Raw genomic sequence first — 27,479 nt, 5'->3', positions numbered from 1 at the left:
ATTAGCATTGTCTTGTTCAGTTGGAATCAATTTGAGGAGAGGCAGCACATTGTTTTATACATTTTTAATCATCAAAAATAGGTGGTGATTCAATCAGCATTACACAATTTAAACAATCCCATCCTGATTTACTTTCTCTTCATGCATAAAACTCATCCCCTCCCATGTGGCCATAAAAATAAAAAAAGTCATTTTCTATTTACAGTGGTCGTGTACAACTTGTAAGAAACTGGCTTGGAGAAGGCGGTACAGAGGAATTATTGTTCACATAGAGGTCCTTTTCTCATATTATTTGGTCGTTTGGTGAAGATTATGGATCGTCGCCGTAGTTCCTTAACCCATTGGGTTAACTATCTTCATCGAAATGTAGTTCTGTTGGTGAAAAAAAAAGTGATACAATTGTATTTAATCACATAACTATTTTACTTTGTTTCTTGGGTTAGTTTGATTGTCAGAATCATAGATCATCTGTGTGCTTTAATTCGTTAATTCATTAATTTGTTCGACCTGTGGCCAAGATGAATCCGTCTGAAGCCACTAACTGTTGAGCTCGTTCTTACCGGCAAGGAGTACAGGAGGATTCCGAGGAAGAGCCCCACGATAACCAGGAGGATCAGCATGATGAAGAGGCATCTGAAGCGGCGCCACACGATGAACTTCATCGCCTTGCAGGGGCTGGTGAACCAGAAGAACGAGGTGTCTGGCCGACTGGTGGAGGAAACATTCACTCGTTATTCAGGATGACTGTGAACTACAAAAGGACTTTAAACTCTTTAAACACCGATGAGATGTTGGAAAACGTAACAGGTTTTATACACGTCATAACGGGTAGGAGGTCATCATGATCCGCCGGACACTGGGGTTCGAACCTGAAACCATTTGGCTGACAAACCCTCCCCGCTGGACTTTTCACAGCTGGGTGAGAGCATGTGTGTCGGGAAGCGCCTCTACTTACTTGGGGGGTTCTAGTCTGGGGTTCATGTTGGGCTCATCCCGGCCCTTTCCAGCCGGTTTCTCATCGGCATCCTCATCACCCACGATCTCCAGCGTCATCTCCACCTTGCCCTGACGCACACACACAAACACGCACCACATTAGGGCTTACCATCCAACATTTATTTGCCCATTTACATTACCAAGCATAATAGTTTGTCAAAGCAAATCTTGGCATTCGACTGCAAAAAAACAACTTGTGAGTTCTAACCCTGAACATTGATACAAGATTTCTGGGCCAATAGCTTGATTCCAGACCAGCTGCCCATCTGTCAATAAATGGACTACTAATGAAATAATAGTGTGATTTACAATGCAGGAACACGGTTCCACGATCAATGAAGTCTTGAATGAATACCATGAATATATAACAACCCTATAAGTTACCAGGTTGCTAAGGCCATCATACAATACCTCTACCAGCCTGGTCTGGGTTACCATCGATCACTCTTTTTTCTCTTCCCATCATGCACCGTGAATAACCAAACCACGCCCTCTGTACTCACGCCCAGCTCCTTCTTGCCGTCCTTGTCGATGGTGCAGGGCCACCAGCCGCGCACCGACTTCTGGGCCAGCAGAGACTGGGCCTGCTGAGACTGGGCCTGCTGAGACTTGCTCTTGTCCGGGCCGCGCTCCATCATCTCCATGCTGCACTTCTCTGGCGTCTTGGCGGGAGGGATCAGGGAGCGCAGGTCCAGCTCCACCACACCTGACACACGAGTGAGCCCGTTAGCTCACGAGTCAAGGTGCACAGCGACCTGTGTCTAGCGCTGGCTCTCACAAAGACATCTTTCATATTTTTCTCAGTTTATGATGTGTTTACATGTGTCCGTCTGCCTGTTCTGTGACGCACCGACAGTTATTTGTAAACAAACGACGTTTCAAACAACCAGTAAATATGTACCCAAGTAATCGTCCAATGAGAACTTGTCGTTGTCCCATATCTGAACGATCAACTTGGGAGGAATCCTGAACTCTGATTTGTCAAGATTCCAGAAATGTTCCTGTTTGGGAAAAAGGAAATGAAACCTTATAATCATATATAATACATGTTATGTTGCAGTCTAGTTATCACGCTGGGCTCTGTGTCCCACGGGGGAATTTAAGGTAATTTCCCTCGGGAAGACTAGTTACATTGGACGTACCTTCTTGGAGACCAGACAGAGCTGCTCCGCGGGCAGGTAGTCAAAGTTGAAGATGAACCTCCAGTTGAAGTTCCCGTCGCCGTCCAGTGACCTGTAGTGGACGTCCGTCTTCTGCTTTTCCTCCTCCATGCCTGGCATCCAGCTGCAGGGTCAGAGGTTACACCATGCCATAAGTGAAACTGAAACTGAACCTCCCGGGCTTAACACAACCGAATACGTCTGTGTATATACTCAGCACCGGCTCTGACACCAAAAAAATAAAAAAGGGTTCAGGAAATAGTGAGACTTCTGATCGATCTAATACACAAACGTGTTTAAAAGGTGCAGAAGAATGTCCATGCGTTTATGGAGTCATGCACCATGACCTGCTGAAGGTTTAACCACATTGACTCCGTCTATGTGCTTTGCAGACGTACCCCTTGACGTAGATGTCACTCATGTGCTCTCCGGTGATGCTCGTCTCATCAAGGGTGACGTCGGTGGTGTTCCACACGATGACCCGCAGGATGTTTCTGAAAAGTTATCCAAAAGGAAAAATCTTTTCATTAGTCGATTGTTTTCTTTTTCCTTGGTTCTCAAACAGTACTGAAAATCAGTGTCAAATCAGATCAATTCACAAATAGAAGAGGTTATTGAAGGGCAGCTCATACTTCTTGGCCTTGCGTGGGGTGATGTCAAAGGGAGGGCCGGGCACGCCCAGGCTCTTGGGGAAGACGTCCACCCACATTTGGAGTCGTCCCTGAGAGGAGACACAGAGCAGGGGTCATGGAGAGTTCCTCAGGGTCACTCGTTTAGGATAAAGACATGAGCACAGTTCAAGGTGGCGCTGAGGGGCAGGACAGCGTAGCGGACAGGGTGTTCGACTCCCAGCCGAAAAGAACTGGGTACGATTCCCAAACGAACCTATAGGGATCCTCGAGTCAGTTCTCCATGACCTGTATATTCCCTGTCAGTGGCTTTGGCTGATGGACGCAGCTATTAATTAGACTCAAAAGGAGTAGTAAATACTGATGATGAATGAATGCAAAATGATTGAATATGTAGATAAAACTAAATATTGAAATAATTATGCATCACATGCTTCATAACTGCACTGCACATGTTCAATAGGGCATTGGCTAGAGAGGGAGCGGGGTTTGTTTGATATGGGCGTGTCTCTGCCCACCTGGGAGAGCGAGGGCTGGAAGCTGCTGTACAGGGTCCGGGTCTCAACGTGCTCCGGGACCAGCCCCTGGGTTCTGAGCACGTGCAGACACATGCGCTCGCGGGCCGGGCCCAGGTGCTGGTGCACCTCCTTGTTGGCCTCTGGATGGGACGTTTTCGGAAAAAAAGTTTTCAAAGTTGCAAAAGTCATTGCACAATATCTTGAATGTTTCTTCAATGTTGTAAAGCTCATTGTACAATTTTTGAAGTTTAAAAAAAAGAGAGAATTTAATCATAAATTCTTGAATGACAGAACTGCATTATTGTTTTTTAATTCTTGATAAAAACACTCTATGAAATGAATGACTGGTCCTTACCAAACTCGGCCAGGGTGTAGTCTCTGCCCATGAAGGTGAGCGTGTTGCCGTTGTCCTCAGTCCTGGGTTTGGACAGACCTTTGAGACGGGCCACATTGTCCAGGATCTGAGACGGCTTCATCTGGTCCCGCCACTGGTTGACCCCAGATCTAGAGCCGGGGAGATAGACATCACACCACCGCCACCTGGCACCGCCCACCACCGGTACTCTGCTCCAGTGTCGTTTGGCTCACATGCAGTAGGTCTGGGGAAGGCCGCAGTAGGAGTTGAACCGGGACAGGAAGCGGTTCTCCAGGTCTATCACCGTCTCGCCCACCTTCTCGTCCCGGGTCAGGAGGTCGTAGTCGTACACGGAGATCTTCAGGTCCTTCTCCTGAGGCAGGTAGCACGACATCTCAAACATCCTGAACAGACAGAGGGGATCATGCGTTACGGGACGCATCTTTCTGCCCGGCGACACATTCTCAATCCTCCTGCACTTCTTCCAATCACTTACTTTCCAAACACAGGGTTGGTGTTGTTTGGGACGTAGTGGTCACTGTCGTCGATTCTGTTCCTCCCGAGGGTTATCTTAATGTATGGATCACACTGAACAAATGGGGAATTAGAAAGAAGCTTTTAGGTAAAACACAGTTGATCCTTTAAAAAAAAAAAAGGAGTGTGTCTGTGTTCATGGGTGTGTGTGTGTGTGTGTGCCCCTGTGTGTCCCTGTGTGGGTATACGAGTCCAGGTAGCTGTTCCCATACCCTGCCGTTGTTGTCTTTGGGCTGCAGGTCTATGGCCCTGATGATGTAGACCCGCACCAGACACTCCTGCGGCCCGCTGTCGGGCAGCTCTCTGAACTGCCTGGGCGGAGCCATCACCCCGGGGTCATCAGACAGGGGGTACACCCTGAAGGAGCCCTGGGACAGCCAGCGGAGAAAATCATCAGTAGACCGCTCTATGGACGGTCTGCGCTCTGTCGATATGTACTCAAAACACACAAATGTGTATGCATGTATACATGAATACATAATTACATGCATACTTGTATGTACAAATACATACATGTATACATAAATACATACATACAAGCATACATGTATACATGCATACATTCATGCGCACTAACACACTTGTACTAAGTATTACGAAAACAAATACCCTGTGTATAATATAACATTGCTACGGTTCAATTGGCGCGTCCAAAATATGATAAAGGATTCACGGCCTTTACCTTGAACTCGCCCACCACGTCGGGGTCGCTGTCCTTGCTCTGCTTCTTGCCTCGCTCCAGCTTGAAGGTGTCGCAGAAGTCCGTCAGCCCGTTGAACTCCGGCAGGTCCTCCAGTTCGTTGTCGTACGCCTGTGGATTATTAGTTAAACACGCAATAAGAAAGGTTGAGATCGAGAAAGTGATAGCCAGCTTGTACTGTAAATTCACTTTGTTGTTGTTAGCTTTTGGCCTGAATTGAGTGTATCGCTGTGTATCTCTTGCACATCTATCTCTGAATATATTTACCTTATGCGATGGTGATTCCTAGAGCTACACACAACTCTGACGGTTGTTGTAAATTCACGTCATTGCTCAGCCTCACTTCTAAGCCACCTTGTCTGAAATGGACTAAGTATAACTACACATTGACATGATGGGAGCTGAATACCTCCAGCGTGTCGTATCCCTTCTGCAAGTACTCTCCACATCGCTCCCGATCTCCCATGGACGCGTAGAACTTACTCCACCAGTCCTCCGTCTCCTTCTCCTAAAGACCCAGGCGACATCTTTAATCCCCCAGGTTGAAAAACAGCGCCCTTTCAACTGTGAAAGGTGGTATATCGATAGGTACATCACCACTATTGATAAGCTCTTAGGAACCGTATTAGGTATTGTGAGCTCTCACCTTTTCTGCAATCTTTGGGGACGGAAGGCCAGAGCACAGAACAAAAAGGGGACGAACAAAATGACATGTCAGGGACTGAGCGACAACATTATCGCAAATGAACAGGACATGGTGAGTGATTTTAGTGGAGTCAAAAAACATCCCGAGATTACAAGCAGATCTCTTGAAAATTGATTTTGCTTCAATTCGTTTTGAAAATGATTATGAAGCAGGTTATTTGCTGTTGTGAAGTAAGTGTTCAGTGCACAGTGTCAAGATTGGAAATAAGCGGTGGTCCAGAAGAAGGCGTGATTAGCGTGATCTCAGCGCTCTTATGCCATTGGTGCCCAGCCGTGTGAATCAAAAGACTATGATAAGGTAACCATACATACAAAATGGGAAGCAGGGGTCGCCATTTTGTCGAGTGCGGCTGACATACTGTGCATAAACTGGAAGCCAGAGAAAAATATATATACGATTTGATCCTAGAGTCATATCTTGTGTTGGTGAATGTTATGCAATGCAAAAGAGAATTAATGTGTCGTAAACCAGGTTTACAACGCATTTGTGCTGAAACTGGGGTGAACTTATGATGTCATATTTATTACAAGTGTTATTATTCTGATTATTATTATCATTATTACCGAGTTAGTCAGGCAGGAGGGGAGAGCTGTTTACCTGAGCCTCTAGCAGTGGCCTGTTCTCGTCCATGGAGATGGAAAGATGAGGGGCAGTAGAGGACATCAGAGACACTGGGACATACAGGGAGAGTGGGACTCAGCGTTTGTGTTCGCGAGTGTGTGTTGTGTTTACCTATGTGTGGTAAGTGTGTTACAATAACTTGCATGAGATGTAAGTTAAAATAATTTCAAATAAACTATATAAACTTTACTTGACATACAAATAAAACACATCTAACACAATATTATGCAAATAACTGCAAAAATATGAAGAGATTAAAAAGAAATGAAATATATTTAGCCATTTAAAGAATAACGGTGAGAATAAAAGCGAGCTCAACGTGGCGCTGGCTCAGGCTCTCTGGCCGGTCCGGTCGGTCCTTGGCGGGCCCGTCCCACTCACTCTTGTTGGCCATGCTGCCCTCGGCGGTGATGACGTGGGGGTCGCAGCGGAAGCGCTCCAGGGACGAGATGGTGCACTGGCCCACCACCGGCTTCCTGCCGAACGGCCGGTGGTCGATCACCTTCAGCACGATGGGCGGCGTGTACATCTCATCCTTGGGCAGGTACTGGAGGACGGAGGGGAACGTTTACATATGAGGAGAGGAGGGGGGGGGGGGGGGGGGTGGAGGCAGGAGAGTGTTGTGACTGGTGGACCTTGACTTCCTGTATAGTACTTGGTGTAATCCCCAATGGGCCCGTCTCCATAGACTTTCTGTGTAGTCATCCCATAATTAGAGATGGCTCACTATTCCTATTGAGCATCTGCTAAATGACCATATTTTAAATAGCATTTTTATTTTACATGTTTTACGTATATTTGAGTGTGAATTTCTATTCAGTCACTTGGGAGTTGCTTTTATCCAAATTGACTTACAATGATTACAGATGCAGGTCATTATGGAGCAGGTGGGGCGGGAGGATAGATGTCTGGACTAAAGGAAGCCTACAGGCACATGCGATTTGCTGACCATCGTCAAGAGGGCGGAGCTGAGCAACTTGGCTCCGCCCTTTTGACGCCCTTTTTCCCCACATAGTTATCCCAATGCGTAAATTGAAAACAATTTCAGCATCAGATGTCTAGCATCACGTCAGGGGAATTCCATGACACACAGGTGTGTGCGTGTGTTCATGCGTGTGTGGGTGTATGTGTGTGTGTGCATATGTGCGTATATGTGTGCGTGTGCGTGGCCAGTTCAGCCTCACCACTTGTATGAAGAGCACGGAGCTGGGGAAGTTGGGGCTCTTCTTCATGTTCCTGATGACGGCCGACTCCACCCTCTGACCCCCACACTCCACCACCAGGCTGGGGGAGGCCACGGCCGCCAGCTCGTAGGGCTTCATGTTGCGCAGCCCCCACACCAGGATCTGGACACACGGACGGACATGGATTAACATGCAGACAGACGGACGACCGGAGGGACGTGCAGGCGGACATGACATGAAGAGACAGATGCTCGGATATGCTTCTATTCATCTTGGACAGTGTGTGTGGTCTGTGTGTGGGGTTTTTGCGGGCGTGTGTTAGTGTAATCGTGTGTGTGAGGGAGTGGGTGAAGGAGCAATTGAGTGAGTGAATGCGTGTGTGTGTATCTTAAGTTTCTTTCCCACAAATTCTTGGGAAAACAATCATGCACCACTGGTTATTTTCCCTATTCAGGCATGCAGCCACGTTATGGAACAATTTCGTCTTGCACACATTCACACATGGCATAGCAATGGCAGAATAGATGTGTGTGGGTTTATATGGGATATTAATATGTGTGTTTACGTGTGTGTGTGTGTGTTTACGTGTGTGTGTGTGTGTGTGTGTGTGTGTGTGTGTGTGTGTGTGTGTGTGTGTGTGTGTGTGTGTGTGTGTGTGTGCATGTGATTTAAGTGAGAGTTTGTGTGTATGGGGTATAAGTGTGTGTGCGTGTATACGTGATATAAGTGAGTATGTGTTTGTGATATAAGGGAGTGGGTGTGTGTGATATGAGTGTGTGTATGAGGGTGTGAGTGATATACGTGTATGTTTGTGTGTGTGTGTGTGTGTGTGTGTGTGTGTGTGTGTGTGTGTGTGTGTGTGTGTGTGTGTGTGTGTGTGTGTGTGTGTGTGTGTGTGTTTCTGATATAAGTGCGTGTGTGTGTGTTACCTCCACAGCGGTGAGCTGCACTACAGGTCGTATCCCCTGCGGGACCATGTAGAGGTTCAGAGATCTCATTGGAGGAACCAGAGGAAGGTCTATCGGAGCATTCTGGAAACAAAGGAGCGAGGAAGTCAGGTCATGAACACAAGCCTCTTCCCTTTTTAGTCAGGAACACATTTTCCCGTACAATTGATATGATTAGCGTTTAGATCCGTGTTTAATTATTCTTTTAACTGCTGACGGATTTAATTCCTGTTTGGACAATTCTTGATGTGGGCGATAAGCAGTAAAGGTAAACATTATAAGATAAACATTATTATCCCACAGGACAATGGTTTGGACAAACTAAACCAAACATTTAACCTTTCATTTGAGACAAACAGACAAGAGAAGAGCAGGACAACCGATTTGCCTCTTGGCCTACATTTAAATCAGCAGGGGGCGAAAGAGTGGCCCAGTGCGATGAGAGCCTGTGTGCCTCTTTCAGCTTTCACACACATTGGACATAATGAATAAAATAAATCCAATAAATCAATTGCATCAGAGTATGGATCGCTCCTCTCTCGGACCTTGTCTTTGAGGATGAGCTCGGCAGCCAGCAGGGCCTCCCCTGCCCTGTGACCCTTCTGCATGATGGGGTACCACAGCAGCTTGGGGGTCCGGTCCCTGTTGGAGCTCAGCTCAACCAGGGGAGGGAACACCGTCCGGCCCAGCAGCTCATCGTTACCCTGGACGACGCAAACATCAAACAGATGCATTCATGTCCTCAAGCATCCAAATGGTTATAAATGTACTCGTCTGTCGTCTCCGGGGATTCAAATCACTTTACGTCTAATGAGCTTAGGAGTACCATCCACAAATGCATGGTTACAATAAAAGGCAAAATATGATAATCTTCTTACTCTATCTCCTTCTAGAATTTCTATAGCTTCTCTACCGGAGACCTGTTGTGTTTTCTAAGATGCAACTTGTTCTTGCTGCACTTTGTTGTAAGTCATCATAGTTAGAAAACTTCTGCTAATTGTCTGAATCTAAAATGTCCTGCTGTGCTTGTCTTTTATATATTTTGTACATGTGGTACATAGCCCACAAAACAGACAAGGTGTGCCTCCACCAGTCAACCCACCACTTGGTCATAGTCGTAGAACTCCAGCACCACTTTGGGGGGGTCGCGGGCCATACTCTGAGGGTCCCCGTAGATCTCCAGGTCGTTGAAGATCAGGGTCTGGTCCCAGGTGGGGTTCAGCGTGGACTTCAGCTTCTCTGTGGTTTTACTCAGGTGCAGGAAGGACACGTGTGCAAACGGATCTGTGACGGCATTGGGAACAAAGGGGAAAAGTACTTCTCATCCCGAAGGTATTGGGGTAGAGCACCAGGGTCTGCACTGTAGCATGTAGTCATCCGAGAGCAATATGTCTAACCTGTACATTATCCGTTAATAAAATAGTAAGTATGACACAATTAAAGGAGCAGTAGGCCATATTTCTGAACAACAATAAAGTAAAAAAAATCATTATGAAAGTACTATTATTATACCACCAGGTGTGAGTGTGATTAGCCGTTAGAAGTGGGAGTTTCCACCTAGATGTATGATGGATAGATCCACTGTCCACTGTTTAGGCTAGTAGGCTGATCTATTCAACATTGGTGATCTATTCATCTAGGTGGACACGCCCACTTGTGATGTCACTAAGGCACAGGAAAAGGCATAAGGTATATAAGGGGCATTTAAAATAAACCAACAGAGGAGTCTCTGTTGGTCTTATGCTACACATGTTGATGTTACCAGAAAAGCTGTCTTTGTCCATGGACGCCAGCTCTCTTGCTTGGTAGACATACACACGGAGATGGTAGACAAACACATCTAAAAATAAAGGATAAAGCACAACTCTTTTATCATGAAAAACCCTACTTGGCAACAGTTAAAAATGCAGCATACATGAGAAATCCTTATAGAAGTATAAAAGCGTATTGTGTTTGGGCGTTTGTGTAAACTGTGTGTGTGTGTGTGTGTGTGTGCGATTGTGTGTTTGTGTGTGTGTGTGTGTGTGTGTGTTTTGTGTGTGTGTGTGTGTTTTGTTTCTGCATCCCCATGACATGTGTTCATTTGGGTAGGACTTTGTTGTGGTGGACATACTGTCAAAAGAGCAGGACACAGTGGGTGTGTTGGCTCCGAATGCCTTCGTGCTGTCAGAGCTCTCCTTCTCCTCTGTGTTCACACCCTGCAGACACAAACACAACCCCACACAGCTGATATAGTCGCACCTATAAGTCAATATTAAAAGCTATATTTATCTTGTGGGCTGAACCGATGCCGTGATGGTCCAGTTTATATCATCCGGTTACCCCTGCGATTAGTTTCTGACCTTGTATTAAGCTTTGTAAATACATGGTTATTGCTTTGTGTTTGCTTTTTTACCTGGCTAAGCCTCTTGTTGCTGTACAAATATAGGGCTGGAGGTATATTTATCTTGAGGTAAAATTTTACATGAAAGACTATAGGCTACAATATTTATTTCTCACCAATGCTCCCTCTAGTTTAAAGATGGCCGCCGCTCCCAGACGGTCTTCCGGTGCCATCTTTCTACTCCAGCGCCTGCGACGGAATGTATCCGATGAACGCTCCTTCCTGTGGAAATTCCAGCCAATCAGAGAAGAGAACTCCCAGCCCTCAGGGTCACCTCTGTCCCGTTTCTGTGGCCAAATGAAAAAAGTTGAAAAGAATGAACCAAAACTGTAAACAAACAAGAAAAATAAATGAATCTAATTATATATGTAAATATGGCCATCTGATTTGATTTGTTACATTATTTGATATTCTTCATTATGTGTAATTAACATATTCATTTGAGTCTGGAGAAAAGGGATCAAAGTAGGATGATGATGCGAAAAGATTGGTTGTTTTCTAGTGCGCACCTCTGCAGCGCCACCAGCAGGGGGCTCTGCCCTCTTGCGGGGGCGGACCATCCTTTTTCTGCGGTGGACATGGTACATCTTCTCCACGGGCGCCCACGACCGAGGCTTGTCATCTGTGGGAATAGTCACCCCATACTCCCATCCTGTAGAGGAGACCCAGACACATACACAGGTCACCATTGGCACAGACACACACAGACACAGACACAAACACCCATATGTGAGTTAATAGTCAATAGGCAAGCATGCTCATACATGTTTTGCATGCCCTGCATTTAAAATAGCCTTTTTTGCATTTTTCTTTGCATGTCAAAGTCATGTTTCCTTCCTGTTTCTTTCCAGTCTCATTCCGTCCAAAGCCTTTCTGACACCCCGTTCCCGGTATCTTACCCTGCTCGTCCACAGCCCTGTTCAGGTCTGCTGTCCACACGTCCTCCCAGCTCCACCCCTCGGGAAGAGCAAACTCTCTGAGACTCTGGTTCTTCTCCCCGTTCTGTAGCACAACACACAACACAGATAACACACATGAACCACAACACACATGAAACACAACACACAACGCACACAACACATGACAAAAGCTTTTCATGGTAACGAAAAGTAGTGAGTTTATCGTTTGTCTGTGAATATTGTATTGAATCAATGTTTGCTGGCAAGTATAGCACATTCAAAGTGTGATGAGCACTCAGTGCCTGTGTCAGCCATTATGCAAATGTATGCGGAAGACCCATTCACAGAGAATAAGCGCGTGTGTGTGTGTGTGTAGTTCAGTGAGTAGGGTGCATGTACAGCGTGTGTGTCTGCAGTTTATACTGTGTGTGTACTGTGTCTGTCTGTGTGTGTGTGGGTGTCTAGTGTGCGTGTGTAGTGTCGGTGGGCACGTCTCTGTGGGTGTGCACGTGTGTGTGGCTGTGCATGTGTGTGTGTTTGCGTGTGTACGTGTGCATGTATGTGTGTGTGTGTGTGTGTGTGTGTGTGTGTGTGTAGTGTGGCTGTGACTGCCTCTCACCACATCAGTGTAGTGTTCTGAGGCGGGCTTCCAGTCCCCTCCTGGGTAGCGGGTCTCGTTCTCAAACACCTCGTCCATGAACTCTGTGTGTCCTGCGTCCGCCTCAGTCAACAGACTGACACCAAAAAGAAAGACAGAAACAAATGAACTGGACTTGAATAGAATAGAATAGAAAAAACTTTATTTATCCCAAAATGGGCAATTTCGTTCACAGTTTCCCGTCTCACATAATAAATTACTTAATAAATACAATAAATAGCAATAGGAGATAGACAAAAACATATATCAAAGGCAGTCCAACACACACATTTAACTCACAATTCATTTCAACCTGTCAGTTGATTGTGATTAATTCATGTTACGTGCGTTTATTGTGTACCCTTTTAACAATAGAGTCGTTGCAGCCGTCATGATGACAAACATGTCCAATATAAATAATGATTCTTATGGTCATAATATAAAATGATTATAAAAATGTTCAGCCTGGTTTGAACTTTTGTTATCAAATCATGTATAATGAGAGAAATTAATAATTTAAAGGAATGCTATTGGCAAGGAAATATGGTAATGAAAAAATGTTTTTATTGGCAGGACAGCTTTGGCCCAGCCTTGATTTGTCTGATTAAATTGTGTTTTCGGGCCTGAGAGGAATGTTGTATGCAGGATGAGTGCCCTTCAGGGAGCTGAAACCATGTCCTGTATTTATATTCAGAAACAACAAGTTGATTTGAAGGCAGCTTCTCTGTCTCTACTGTTGCTGAGAAGTGTTATCCAAAATGCTTTTTAACCGAAACTTCAATAAACAAATCCTGAATCAGAGAGTCTTCAATCTCCTATCATCTTGTCACAGCATCAATACCATATGCAATCACATTTTGCCCGATTGGTGATAGTAGTATTTGTATTATTATTTTTATTTTCTCCTATTTCTTGCACATTTTCTCAAAAACAGGAATGCCTGTACTGGTTTTGAATGGCAGGTTATTTATGTATTTTTTAAAAAACATATTTTGTCTGATTTTATTGAAGGTATATTTGGTCATTTTTACCAAAAAAATGACAGCTCACCTTTTCTGGGGATCGACAAACCACTCCTCTTCCCACTCCCATCCCCTAGGGGGCAAAAAGTACTGCTGCTTCAGCTTCATCTTGCCAGTGACGTCTGAGTAATTGTAGCGCCCCACTAGTCCAGTGGTTCCCCACTTCCCGAACAACTCAGCCTGGTTCTCATACTTCACAGAAAAACAAAAAACAGACAACATTTTTATCAGATGTGCCCTTTTGTTTCACCCACCAAATGTTAGAAACCACCATTAGGACGAGACACTATTTGCTATTAATTGCATTCAATATAATAACCAAACATATATTATTTTCTCAGTTTTGTGCTGAGAGGAGAATCATGAAAGTACAGATTGAGAGGATGGGATGAGAATAATCAACATTGATCTGCTCAAAAGAGAGTGAGGAGAGTGAGGAGAGGGAGAGATAGAGATGGGAGAGGGCAACATACCAACTCAGCAAAGACACTGAAAGTTCCCTCTGAGAAGGAGTTGAACTTCATCTCCTCTGAGGACAGGCCAAGCCACATGTTGACCCTGATCTGCACCGGCACCTTGAGCCCCTTGTTCTTGTCCATGGGGTACTGGGGACAGGATGGTACAGGACACACATATGAGTCATGCATTCCAATACCTGAATGTGGGGATTGGCTATGCAAACATCTCTTTGCGGTTTTGTGGAGTCATTTTCATAACATTTGTATGACTGGTGCATGTAAGAAGAACATAGTATCTGCTCTTCATTTTTTTTACAACAGAAATTCTCCCCTCTTGTTTCACTGCTTATTGAGAAATGTGTAGACAAAAAAGTTGGCGAAAGTAGGTGCATCCCCTTTGGTATAAGACTACTTTGTATAGGACTGTGTATCAGTCTACCTGCATCTAACCTCAGATGCAGAATTGCACACATTAGGGGCCAGCTGATTCTTCTGGTGAGTGAATCAAACACACTGACCGACACAAATCGTACATTTTGCTGTCTTTTGTGAACGGTTGTTGTTTTATGTATTAATGTTGCATGTTTTTAAATGCTATTAAGAAAACCTGACCTGCCAAATACCCCATAAAAAGAAACAACTGGAATTAAAACTGAAACTAATCAAAACCAAAAAATTGCATTTTCAAAAACGCAATACTCAACCACACAAATGAAGACGGTACATATATACCTGCATGAAGATGGTCTGAGTGTTTCCACAGAACTGCCCACAGGCCTGCTCGCTGTGCATGGAGAACAGCACCTGGTGGGCGGGGACTCGGCTGTAGGCCACCCTCTTCTCCCCTCTCAGCATCCAGATGAACACGTCTGGCATGCTGTTCTGAGGCTGCAGGACCACGGATCGCCATGGTAACAGATGAGGAGGAGGAGGAGGAGGAGGAGAAAGAATATGATGATGAAGGAGACGTTGATGAAGAAGATGATCCAAAATGAATGCAGATCATGGTCATGGGCGAAACACAATGATTACATTTATAGGGAGAACAATGGTTGTCACATTTTAGCTATGTTAAGTGTCTTACAGCACTATCAAAATTAAATATATCATTTTTATTAATACATTATTAATAGTTATATAGCAGTCCTTACTTTTAACTAATGAATTAAAACAAATTAATTAATGAATCAATTGCATATAGTGCTTTTCAAGATACCTAAAGTGATTAACATAGTGTGTGTGTGTGTGTGTGTGTGTTTGTGTTTGGCAGGGGCGGTTATAAGACCTCTATTCCCTCTACTTATTCCTGTGAAAATCCCCCCCTAAAGAGTGTTGAAGGCTCACACCTCCTCAGCCAGCTGTGTGAGTTTCTCCACCCAGCCCTCAATGTCTGCCACACAGTCTCTGATCTGCTTGGTATCCTCCCTCATCTGCCTGGCTGCCCCTCGGATGGTTGCCATGGCGCTGTCTCGGAGCTTCTTCAGCTGGAGGTCCAGAGAGGTCAGGTGTGCCTGTCCCTCCAGCTCGGGTAGTGGATAGCTTGTGGAGGATAGAAGGGACATGGTTGGTATTCACTATTTAGTCGTTTATCAGATGCTTGGATGAAATGTGATTTATAGTCGCTTCAGATGCAGTTTTATTAATGCGTATGCACAGGGTAGAAATCTGACTCAAGGATGCCTACAGGTAGGCTTAGGATATTGGGGATCCAACCCAGTACCCTTTGCCTGGGAATCGAAGCCCCTAGCCATTACAATACACGGCACCCATAGAGTTCAATCAAATAAAAAGATGGAATATTATTTGTAGAAACGCAAACCTAAAAGAAAACAACAATAATACAAACGTCAGACACATTTTCAGTTGTGTAGTGATTTTGCATCATCCCCACACAGTTATGAGCATAAGGCAACACAAGCAGTGTTTACCTTTCTAGGTCTTCTTCGAGTTGAGTCAGTAACTTCACCCAAACCTCCACCTGCTCTCTGTCTGAGGCTTTGGCACTGATGGTGTTTTTAAGGAGGTCCAGGTTCGATATCTAACAGAACAGAGAGAGGGAGGGGAATAAATAAAAGGTCAGAAGGAATAATTACACTGTAGAACAATGCACCGGGAACATTACAAGTATTAGAAATATACCACGGAACACCAAAGACCATAATCTCAAGGGCTGATGTGGTATCAGATCTAAAATACATTGATCCCACTTTGAAACAGCGGAATGATCCTTAGTGTGTAAAAGACGGGTAGGGACTGCTTCCTGACCAGCCGCCGGGTGATGAAGAGGATGATGTTGATGGTGTCCAGCCGATGGGAGATGTCTTCCCAGAACGAGTTCACGACCACCACTGGTTTGGTGGCCGCCCAGGGCAGGTAGTAGTAGCGGTTACCTGTGTGCATCAACATCAGTAGTTACACTCAAGCTCAATTCAAATAAATAATGAGTTTAGAGAAGCTGACGATGGGTAATGTCGGCTGATTAACCGAATTAGAAACACCTAAAGGGGAGTGATACATGTATAGTTAGTCCCCGTGTTGATATTTTTTGTCTAGCACATTTCATATGGTATACAGACTCAAAGACTCTTTTAGGGAACCTATAAAAACCCTACCAACCATAGGGTGGTTTAGATAGACCTTCAGAAACAATTACATTTAAATGATGGTTATATTCAAGTTACAATGATAATGGTATTAAAGGAAAATCAAAAATAAAATCAAAAAATGAAAGTCAACACACCAATTTGGAAGGGCCCTAAAACCTGAGGCAAATAAATAGGTTTTTATAGTGCTTTTAAATGAGTTCACTGATGGGGAAGATCTTAATTCAGAAGGTAGGGAATTCCAGAGTGTAGGGGCATAGTGTCTAAAAGCAATCTAATATGGAATTGAAAAATAATAATACTAGTGCCTTACTGACCCTGAGGTCAATGAGGAGGAGTAATGACTGACATATGCTGGGGTCGCATGACTCACCGTCAAACACTGCACAGCTGTACTGGGTGGTGGAGGCGAATGGCTTGCAGGTGTTGTCCAGTTTGTTTCCATAGTTACCGATGCTGACCTCGAACTGGATTGGCTCGCCAGGATCATGGATCATGCTGGCATTGTGGAAGACCGCACAGAGGCAGTACTTCCTCCTTCGCTGGTATTTCTAAAGGTGGAAAATGTCCAAGAGCAACGGGGGGGAAGGGTGAGAGGAAGTAGAGGAGGTACAGGATGTGGAAGATGATGTGAATATTTGACAAGAGGAGGGAAGATAGTGAGAAGATTTATTTTCATTAATTTCTTTCTAATCGTAACACTTAACTTTTGTAGCAAGAATATGCTGTTTTTCCAACCAACCAAATCGAACAAATTGGTGACACACACACACACACACAAAACCACAACGAAAAAACGGATGCAATATTTGGCTGTCAAAATTTACATAACATGTTTGTTAACTTTAAAGTGTTTTGCAGCAAATACAGCTGGAGTGGTGTTTGATTTTGATTTTGGTTCAGTTTGGAGAACATGGACAGTCCTGGCCCTCTACAGGACACATCTGCCTACGACTCGGTCCCTTTCACGTGACGAAAACACAAAAACAACCCGCACAGAGACCTGAGCCTGGGGAGTAAAGGACTTTGTGGGTGTACCTGGGTCACCAGGATGTGGTCGCTGCTGATGTCGTCCACAGCCTTGTCTGCTTTCCCCTCCAGCTGGGTGGAGAGCTGAACCAAAACCCTGCCCCTGTAGGCCACACCCTCTCCCTGCAGAGCACAACAAAGTGTTAGCTATCATCCTTATGGCTGAGGAACGGGTGGAGAAGGGTGGGACTCCAGTACAGAAAGGTACTGGCTTTACCCCCGATTTTCCACAGTCTACCAGTAGGCCCCCTTAAGCAAGACGCCTGACAATGCATGTTCGTTCATGACGTGCATGTCATGTCTGTGCATGTATCTGAACTCACTGTTAGTCTCTTAAATGATGCAATAGAACTACATAGCATGCTGTCTCACAAATCTGATGATGACAGCGACATGGATTCATGCTTTTTTGGCTTCAAATTTGGCTGAACATGATCGTCTTCTCATTTTTGTTTGTGCAAACACAAACTCTGCCAGCACTGGTTGACTAAACTTTTCCAGTGGCCGTTGGGACGACAAGCTAAAAGATGCTGTCCGGGCACCATCGGCCTTAGACAGAGTGTCAGGCGGCTTCTGAAACCTCCATCTTTCCGTTCGCCGATGAGTTTCTCTCCAGAGGAATATCATAAAAAACAGGAAACTCTGCATAACTCCACCCGTCCCACTTTCTGTCTCCCCCCAGATGTTTGGCTATTTCCTTTAACTCTCTCTCGGTTAAATCAAAACCCCAGCAAAAGCTCCCTGTTTGTTCGAGTCCCTGCCCACAGGCAAAGTTAATGTGAATGTGTTAACAAAAATGGGTTTTAAATTCCTTCGATCGCCTTGTCCCTACTTTCGGCCCATCATACACAACCCTGTGGCAGTTCCCTCTCTTGCTTGGATGCACTGTCCTCACAGTGACAGAGCCATACAACAAGCAACACCGTTATTCTCTCTACCTTGCCATAGTTGAGGTCGGCATAGGGATCAGGCAGACCCGTGAACTCTCTGGGGCTGCCGTAGAGGTTGATGTAGCAGGGCCCGAAGGCAGGCAGGAAGCCCACCTCAGACTCCCCTGTGTTGGCTAAGGAGACATCGAGAGAGAGAGAGATCAGTGTAAACGGGATGAATTGGTAAGAGTGTAGAGGCACGGTAAGCATTTGGTGAGGTGGCTCGCATTCATGGCATCGTGTGAGGGTGGTTAGCTTGGTGAGGTTGGGCCGAAGCAGACAAGGTGCGGGGGGTGGATAAATGGAGGGGAGGGGTGCAGGTGAACTACACATGCACCGGCGGGAGGTTCACACACTTTTAGGCCCCGTCCACACAAAGCCGATTTCATGGCGAAACCGCAAAGGTCTTGTACGGTTCGGCCTTCCGTCCACACGAAGCCGGCGAATCCGCTGACCGAAACCGTAAACTTCTGAACCCACCCTCTGAGGTGGTTTTAAATCTACCCGGTTTCGTTTTGGATTCGTGTGGACGCCTGAAACCGACTGAAACCGTAAACCATGACGTCATCGCCCCACCCCTCGACCCTCTAGCCAATGACTGTTAAGCCCGCGGAGTCTCACCCTTTATGCGCATGCTCGCCTCTTCTTCTTATTTATTTTCCTTCTGGATTGCTGTAGCAGAAGCAGCGCCCCTTATGGGCCTGGAATGTGTACTACAGCGTTTCTACAGATCTACCCGGTTTCGCTTGACTCCGTCTTTACGGAGATACTCCGAAACCGGATAGATCGAAACCGTTTCGCCCGTTTCGGCTTCGTGTGGACGGGGCCTTAAACTCAGCACACACAAATACAACACAGCACACGACACACGTTTGAATATGAGGTGCTATGAGGTGCTGGAGTTGCTCAGAGCGCATGCATCACATCTACACACGCATGCTACACACAGCAAAGAACAGCGCTGGCAAAGATCGACCTTCGTTAGACGTACAATCACCGTTTCCTGAATGTGTGTCTATTCCAGGAGAAGAAGGAGAAGAAAAAAACCCACAATAAACAATGCATTTATCTTTCATAAACCGATAAATTAAAACAGTTAGTAAATAGCAAGGCAAGAATAATAAAGACAATCTAAATCTTTTATTTCCACACAAAATATCAAGTCTTGACTTCAGGACACCATTTATATGAGACATATGCCTTGTGTTTTGAATCTCTCCAAGAATCTCGAGTGAAAATGGTTGTGAGACCGCGACTGCAGACAGAGATGTTTTCTCAACTGTGAAAACCATTGAAGTGGTACTCAAACCTGTCTGAAATTGCCCATGTGAAGTGGGTAGCCCTTGTAAATTGCCCCTATGATTAAACAGGCTGAGATGGTCTCCAGCGTGCATTGTACCAATCTAGATGCAACTGAACTGGCATTCAGAAAAACTTGTAAAATCCAGATATTTCCCTTGTGTAAACAGGGCAATTGTGTACCGCAATCCATTCATGTTTTGGTCGTTGCTGATCTATAACATTCACATGATTCCTGATAAAGGACCAGCGCCCTCATGTGAAGGACCGGGACGGGCGTACCTTCGATCTCCCCTCCAGAAGAGGCGATCTTGGCCAGGTTCAGGTGGGTGGTTCCAATGGCGTCGTTCCGGGTCAGCCGGTCCCTGCCGGCACGGTAGTGATAACAGAGATCAGCTGATAGCATTCAAATGACATCATACTCTCAGAGCTACTCACGATTTGACTACAGTTCGATTCCATTATCTGTGTGCGGGTCACTGCCCTTTGTAGATTTAAAGCAATGTTAATGCTTTGGGCGATTGGGTGGTGGTGGTGGGGGGGGGGGGGGGGGGGGAGGGCTCGACACCATCTGTGTGATGACAACTGTTACTGTTTTGGCTGGCTTCCTGGATGTGAGTAGCCTGATTGTTATTTCACACACAGGTGCTTTATGATAAATAGAGCCGTGCCAACAGGATCTGGGGCCGGTGGAGGGGAAGGGAGTGGCCCTCGAGGTCTGAGTCAGAAGGCTAGCGTACGTCTGCGACCGGGACAAGGTCAAGGTGGGGGGAGGTACACACATGCACCTGCGCAGCATGCACACATGCATGTTATACACATACATGCATAGTGGCACATGCACAAATATACAAGCATGCACACCCCAATACACAAACACACACACACACACACACACACACACACACACACACACACACACACACACACACACACACACTAAGCGAATGCATTGGGTACCAGGAGGTCAGGAGGTGGGACATTTGATGCATTTCCACATTGTGGAAAAACTGAGACCATTCTTCCTCAAAATCCTTCCTTTTACAATAAAGATATGAGTGGGGCTAGGAAGACAAAGTAAATGTAGAAGTTAATCTATTATTATTGTAACTTACCAGTCCATTATGGTCAACTTGATGCACTCACACATGGAGGGGAACTATAGAAGGAAGTGATAAAAGGTATTATTATAATGCATCCCCTTTTAGTCTACAGGAGCTATGTACTGAAGTGAAGCCTCACCTTGACTTGAAGGCTCAGCACTTGGTTCCATTCTGGATTAGCGTTCTTCTCCATGACGGAGGTGCACAACTGCAGAGACATGGACGGGGTTCAAGTGTTTACTAAATTGTGATGCATTCATTGCTGCTGTGACCAATTTTTGAAATGATATTTTAAACTCTTCCATCAAAGCCTTCTGGTATTCCTCCCAGTAGTGCCATCTTTGGATTTTGGTTCATTTTGTGTAATTAAAAGATGTGCTTCACATCTTTTTTAATTTCACTCCTGTGAAATGTCTCTATTCATTTCAGTTTCCCATCTGACTTTTAGATGTAGTTTGATTCAAATTTCTGCCAAATGTGATAAAGATAACATATCCATTACATATTCCAATTCCCTCTTTGTGATTTGATTAAGAACTCTTCAATTGGAGTGGGCTCCAAGACTTTACCCCTTTCTTTATGTTTCAGGAATTTTAGGAATTTAAGGAATGTGCATGTATATATGAACAGAACAGGCTGAGGGGGAACTCCAGTTACCTTCTGACCAGCGAAGGAAGCCTCCAAGAAAGGGTCCACCAGGTTCTTCTTGCCCGGGCTTTCCCCAAAGATCCCCTTCATGCTCTGGAGGAACGCATCGTCCACTGTAACGGAGGGAAGGACTTAGGAATCCTGGCTTAATGATAATGGAGGACATCAGCTGAAGCTGAAGACACATGGTGTTCTGATGTCGGTTGCCTGTACTGGTACTCACTCTGGGGAACGTCCTCCGCCCGGAACACCTTGAGGGACAGCGTGGCCCAGCGCAGGGCCAGCCCGGCTGGCAGGAGCAGGTTACTCTCTATGTCATCCTCCTCACCCCCGGCCTCCCCTGTATCAACCTGCAGGAGCAGAGCGTTAGGGAGAGAGGGGGAGGGAGAGGGGGGGAGAGTGGCAAGGAGAGATACACAGAGGTGGGGAGAAGGGAGATGGAGAGAGAGAGAGAGAGAGAGGGAGGAGTTTATTAACTTTATGATGTTTGATCGCAATAACGAAAATATCAACCTAAAACGTACACACACAAACTTTGGAAGGAGAAAGAAACAGAAGGAAAGGGCCAGACAGAGAGGCGACTATAGGCCAGGAAGAGGGATAACATGGCCGGTTCACACAGGAAGGAAAAGAGGAGGAAACAGGAAGTACTGGCCGAGGGCGTTAAAAGGGTCTGCCTTACCGGTGGTTCTTCCCCTGCTCCAACGATGAAGACGCTGACCTTCAGGTAACCTTTGGCCCCGGAGCTGTGGTCCTCTGGGTCGCTTAGCAGGAGCCACTTTCTTATGACACAGTGGGCTGAGCACACACACACACACACACACACACACACACACACACACACACACACACACACACACACACACACACACACACACACACACACACACACACACACACACACACACACACAGGCACAAACACACACAGACACACACACACACACACACACACACAAACAGTCACACACACACACCCAATAAAGGTGTACATGCACAGCCATAAGAAAGTACAATTATTATTGAAATTACTCATTACGCATAAAAACCCAGGTGGAGTTTTAAGTGACAAGACAAGCCTTACCAGGTTCATCATAGACGTAACCAACGTCCACCTGCATGGTACAACACAGGAAGTCATTATATGGACTCATAGCACATATCATCGTCATAACTATTTCTGCTGTCATGATCTCCAGAGAGAGAGAGATAGAAGGAGAGAGGGAGAACATACCATAAACTCCCCCATGAGGGCATCCGCCCTGAGAGAGTAGGAGTCGTACACCTGCAGAAGAAGAGATTGCATCACTTACATGCGATTTGACCCTATATTCACAGAGAATGGAGGATAGATTGCTTTCAGGCTGAGCAGAAACTTACACGAATGTTGATGCTCTTATCAAACAGCTCTGATGGCAACATGTGTACATTGTAGAAGAAGACCTGCAGAGAAATGTTACATTAATGTTATTTTCGTTTATTATGCATGCGTGGTTTGCAGGTCTTTGCAGCCTGGGAAACGGGGCTTTGAGATGCAGCAGCCTGCGTGGTTATAGAGGGGTACCTCATCGAAGAAGGGGTTGTTGCCTCTCCTTATCCTCGTCCTGTGGGTCTCTCCACTCACGTTCACCTTCACCACCGGTTTGACGTTGTTGCCTAGCAACTGACGGCCCTCAATCACACGGACACGGATCTGACAAAAAGAAAACAACAGACAAAAACACAATCAATTCATTGATAAGCACTCTTTTTGACCAGGGCTGCGAAAAGAGATAGATTCTTTAGATAGAAGTTAAGTTGATGATTCTAAATCCCTGTACATAGAGCATTAAGCAAGATAAATTATATCTTAAAGACGCTTTTAATACCATTATTGGATTTTCAGTCAACCATGTATTGTAAACAAAGACCAATACATTACACATTTCAAGATTCAAGATTCAAGAAAACTTTATTTATCCCTAGGGGGCAATTAAAGAACTCCCCAACATCCCATCCCATTATAAACTAAAGTTTAGAGAGGAATATATTATCATATCAGTATATATTACAGTCAAGCTAACGATGCTAACACACTAACCTGGAAGTCCTGTGGTTTGTTAGCCAGGTGACTCCTGGAACTCCGATCACGCCGCCGGAATGCTACTACCCCTCCAGAACCTCCAGCATGAGCAGGGGGGCCCGCGTCAGTCCCCTCCTCACCCCCACCACCTCACAGACACAAACACCATTTTTATTAGATTTTACATGAATCAAACCGTCACAGTGAATGGTCTTAAGGGCTCTGATACTAAGTCTGAACACTTAGTTGCAACATCAATATTAGCTTTTTAATGCAAAACTGTCTTTTCAGCTTCTTTCTATCATAGTACATCATAAAAATGCAACAATGAGTTATGTCCTGTTCATGACGCACAGTGTTGAGCTGAGCAGCGGTGGCTTTGCAAACAAAAGACCTGTTTAGTCCACAATCACAAAGCCACCAGTGGCATGAAGTGTGACCACAAAAATGTTTACCGGAGTCCACCATGGTATCGCCCCCTCCCTGGGGGTTAGCGTTGGGAGGTGGGTCATAGGCGATAACCAGGTCGATTGTAGCCTAGGAGGAAAGCATTCTGCTGTTTAATCATATTAAATGCTTGTACCCGAAGTGGCTTACTTTGAATTCAGACACATGACACCATTCATGAGCAGGTTGGAGTTACGGCATGTTATGCTCAAGGAGGGCAGGAGGAGTGCGTACATTGGGTATCGAACCCAGTAGCTTTCGGCTGGGAGTTAAACACCCTCCCCACTGGGATAGTATCCTGCCGCCCCTTGACGTTCTTTCTAGTCCTTGATCCGTCATTATTGTCATTGGTTAAGAATGAAGGGAACAGAGAACTTACCCCCATGCTCTGCCCGTCCTCACTGGCCAAGGGCACATTTTTGGATGGCAGGGAGGTGGACTGGCCCGCTGCAAGATCTTTCAGGGAGACTTTTGTAGAGCCAAGGAATCTGACAACATGAAATCACAACATAAGTTATGAATATTCATTGCCGTTCTCCTGAAATACTAAAACACTAACCATGCTCACTCTTCACTCTTTGAGCATAGCCTTGAACCAGTTCAGGTAGTTAGGCATCATTTGCAAATCTCTTCCACTTTTATGCAAAACATTAAACACATTCTCACCATCTAAAACCAGCTCGCTATGATGGAAAATGGTAAACACAGGCGATAAAAAGGCTTACACAACTACAACGCAGACGTCCTTGATTACACAAAACAACAAAATATTGTTCACCCTTGTTTCTATTGGTGTGATCAAACCAGCTGAACAGAACATGAGCCAGTTCAGAGTGCACAGGTGGCACAGGTGTGTTTGAATTATGTTACCAACAATGGATTGAAACACACTGGCAGAGATGCAGAGACAGAGGAGGAAGAGTATGTGCCAGAGTTGATGGCTGAGGAAAAAGAGAGTGAGGATGAGGTTTTTCTCCCCAGTTGCCCGGTAATGGACAACTTGAAAAGTTATTGGCAGTCGTAATATTATTTTTGCAGTTACATTGAACATCAGTGGTTGTTAATAATTTGATAACTCTAGCTGATGACATTATGTAGCATACAGAGTTGAAGGCGAGAGAGAGAGAGAGAGAGAGAGAGAGAGAGAGAGAGAGAGAGAGAGAGAGAGAGAGAGAGAGAGACTGAAAGAGAGAGAGAGAGAGAGAGGGACTCCAAGAGCGAGAGAAACAGGAGGAAGAGAATACCCTGTGTGCTTTGTGACATCACCACCACAAATATGGGCCTTTGGATGGGACTCCACCCGTCTCAGAGCTAACAAACCCTGCCCATGGAGCTAAGCCAAACACGCCCAGGGGCCGAGACTCTGTCCACATCACACAGCCACAGTCCCAACATGTTTCTGGATTGGCATGGTGGGCTCGACCTTGAATCAGAAGATTATCAGCGTTTTCAGGGTTAACTACGTCAACTGAGTAAAGCTAATGGAATGTACAAGCCATCACCATATACACTCAACTGTATGCTTCTAACGTCATTCTGTTGAGGAGGGAGGAAGTGTAGTTTTCAGCTGTGATCGAGGCTAAGGTGGTTTGGAGGCAAGCATTAACTCAACCACTCTTTGTCATCGAGGTGCGTAGAGGGACTGAAACATGCCTGCCTAATGGTTTAACGATCAATTAAAGGACAATCCCAGTCTTGGTGATCAAACCAAACATAGCCATCTCCCCAGGCATCACTAAAACTTCTGCTGCCACTATCCTTTCTCAAAATCACTACTGATTCTGACCAAGAGCATTTAGCCTGCCCTTGTTTAAACAATAGCAATTTAGTACATTCCTCTTCTGGTTTCAATGTGCATTGGACCGGTCAGTATGGATTTTGTAAAGAACAGTGACTTGCCATATGAGAAACTCACAAAAGGTCTTGAAGCAAAGTCCAAAGTGGGATATTGCTATTTTTTATATTTGTTGTGGGCGCGCCTACTCAATGCTCCTAGGGAGAATAAGCCCAAATAATATTGGTAACGGATGCTTTAGTGAACCAAGGAGAGACAGTTCTGATGGTTTGATCACCCAGACCAGAATAGTTTTTAAGGGTATTTCCCATAGTGTTGGAGGTTCAGGGACTAGGGAGAAGTGGGAGGCTGGAATTGTGACTCCCAAACTGGGTGTCCGATAGCCTGAGGATTCTCTCATGTTGCTGGCATGGAGCAGATGGGAGGCTAAGATACTATTGGGGCCGGTGACTGTATGAAACTGGAATGCAGTCCCATGAATATAATAGACTGGTGGGTGTTTCCCCTTAAGAGTATCTCGGAAACGGTATCCCCTGACTCATGGGAAATAAATAAATACAATAAATTAAATTAATATTTGGAGGGGAATCAGTAAAGCAGTACAGCTGTCTTTTGTAAATAGTCACATGAAACCGACTTTCGATCTCACTCTTCAGAACATTCAGTGATAATATCTCCTGGGCCTGCCCTGCAGTCAACAAAACGTCTCTGGCACTGCCGTGACTGACAAACCAGGAGAATTTGCATTGTGTCTGACAATTAACAATGAGGCATCAAACCAAGACAAGGATGAGCAGGGGAGCAGACCAGAACATACTTTAGAACCATTGTCAACCCAACCGAGTCACTATGGCAACCCCTTGTGACGATGACCAATGAGCCTACTTGCCAGGAAAAACGTCCCCCTGACCACAGGAAATGTTCAGTATGGGCAGAGAAGAATGGAACATAACAACAGTGATATCATCAGAGATACAGACTACAACGTTTTACACCATAAAATTCACAAAGCACAGGCAAATTGGGTCAACGAGGGCAAATTGGGTCAACGATATTCCAAAACTAATATATTCATGGAATTAAGCAATCTTGACATTTCTAGACTGTGTTACTCTCAAACAAATCAGGGGAGAGGTAAGGGCGAGAAGGGGGAGGGCAAGCACAGGGTGTAACTTTCAACAATGCTTCAATTTCCCCAAGTTGCGTTATAGTGAAATACCGCTTTCGTTACACAAATGTTTCAAAGAAGGAATATAAAATAGCTTATTTTCAGGCACCAATCCAAGTTTATGTTTTACAGGATGTTAATAACGTTAAAGGTGTGGTGCAGTGTACAGCTGTGAAGTTATCAACCAATATGTCAGAACATGACGTAAACATGACGATTTATGTTAATCACAACATAAATCAATCACTATGATTGGTCCACAACAATACAAACTACGCAGAGACTAAAACTAAAAATGTGCTGGATATTGGGCCATGAGTTAACATATTTATGACATCTGGTGACAGTTGTTTCAGTAATCCAATATCACACAGCGAACTGGTTCCAGTCGTGTGTGAGACGTCGCTGACATGGTCCTTTCAAGAATTTTTTTCATTAGGTTGAAATCAATTAGTGGATTAAACAGTTGTAGCTGATCTTTTTAGCCTTAATGTTCTGTTTAGGAAGTGGTAAGGGTGAAGCGAGCCTAATAAGAAGCCCATCGTCTGCAAAGTTCTGGTCCTTTCTATCCCAGTGGGAGGAGTGGAATGGAATCATTATTGATGTAATTGATGTCACAGCATAACCGCTTGAAAAGATAAAAACTTG

The 27,479-nt window shown here is 45.1% G+C and overlaps 1 protein-coding gene across 5 annotated transcripts; it reads right to left on the bottom strand.

Moving 5' to 3' along the window:
• Positions 1 to 49: 49 nt before the first annotated feature.
• On the bottom strand, positions 50 to 24,806 carry LOC132447037 (myoferlin-like). Of its 5 annotated transcripts, none has more exons than XM_060037655.1 (51): positions 24,248 to 24,806; positions 23,877 to 23,958; positions 23,440 to 23,570; positions 22,924 to 23,052; positions 22,740 to 22,802; positions 22,594 to 22,644; positions 22,444 to 22,474; positions 22,043 to 22,158; positions 21,584 to 21,710; positions 21,370 to 21,473; positions 20,852 to 20,920; positions 20,725 to 20,768; positions 19,892 to 19,974; positions 19,302 to 19,325; positions 18,320 to 18,444; positions 17,391 to 17,504; positions 16,726 to 16,903; positions 16,015 to 16,139; positions 15,678 to 15,787; positions 15,096 to 15,288; positions 14,482 to 14,637; positions 13,765 to 13,896; positions 13,320 to 13,483; positions 12,252 to 12,366; positions 11,633 to 11,735; positions 11,243 to 11,385; positions 10,850 to 11,020; positions 10,464 to 10,548; positions 10,113 to 10,190; positions 9,453 to 9,634; positions 8,896 to 9,054; positions 8,333 to 8,434; positions 7,404 to 7,565; positions 6,601 to 6,766; positions 6,196 to 6,269; positions 5,910 to 5,966; positions 5,302 to 5,400; positions 4,875 to 5,003; positions 4,405 to 4,560; positions 4,155 to 4,246; positions 3,892 to 4,062; positions 3,659 to 3,807; positions 3,304 to 3,443; positions 2,789 to 2,877; positions 2,555 to 2,650; positions 2,139 to 2,280; positions 1,898 to 1,997; positions 1,500 to 1,702; positions 956 to 1,065; positions 561 to 708; positions 50 to 372 (listed from the first exon to the last, which is right to left on the bottom strand). In XM_060037655.1, exons 1-51 carry the CDS (start codon positions 24,251 to 24,253, stop codon positions 334 to 336), a joined length of 5,817 nt encoding a protein of 1,938 aa, XP_059893638.1. In that variant the 5' UTR covers positions 24,254 to 24,806; the 3' UTR covers positions 50 to 333. The 5 variants fall into 5 exon arrangements, with proteins under 5 accessions (XP_059893638.1, XP_059893640.1, XP_059893639.1 ...); XM_060037657.1 differs by lacking the exon at positions 5,910 to 5,966 and adding an exon at positions 5,539 to 5,550 and having other exon boundaries at positions 24,248 to 24,805; XM_060037656.1 differs by lacking the exon at positions 19,302 to 19,325.
• Positions 24,807 to 27,479: the final 2,673 nt, after the last annotated feature.

The sequence above is a fragment of the Gadus macrocephalus genome, chromosome 18, assembly GCF_031168955.1.
Source record: "Gadus macrocephalus chromosome 18, ASM3116895v1".
Classification (NCBI taxonomy): domain Eukaryota; kingdom Metazoa; phylum Chordata; class Actinopteri; order Gadiformes; family Gadidae; genus Gadus; species Gadus macrocephalus.
This window is presented reverse-complemented; position numbering and strand designations above follow the sequence as displayed.

Coding starts and splice junctions, on each gene's coding strand:
- LOC132447037 (XM_060037655.1), bottom strand. Junction 19,975..20,724: donor AAGTTGACCATAATGGACTG/GTAAGTTACAAT, acceptor CCGTGCCGGCAG/GGACCGGCTGACCCGGAACG. Junction 2,651..2,788: donor ACCCCACGCAAGGCCAAGAA/GTATGAGCTGCC, acceptor ATAACTTTTCAG/AAACATCCTGCGGGTCATCG.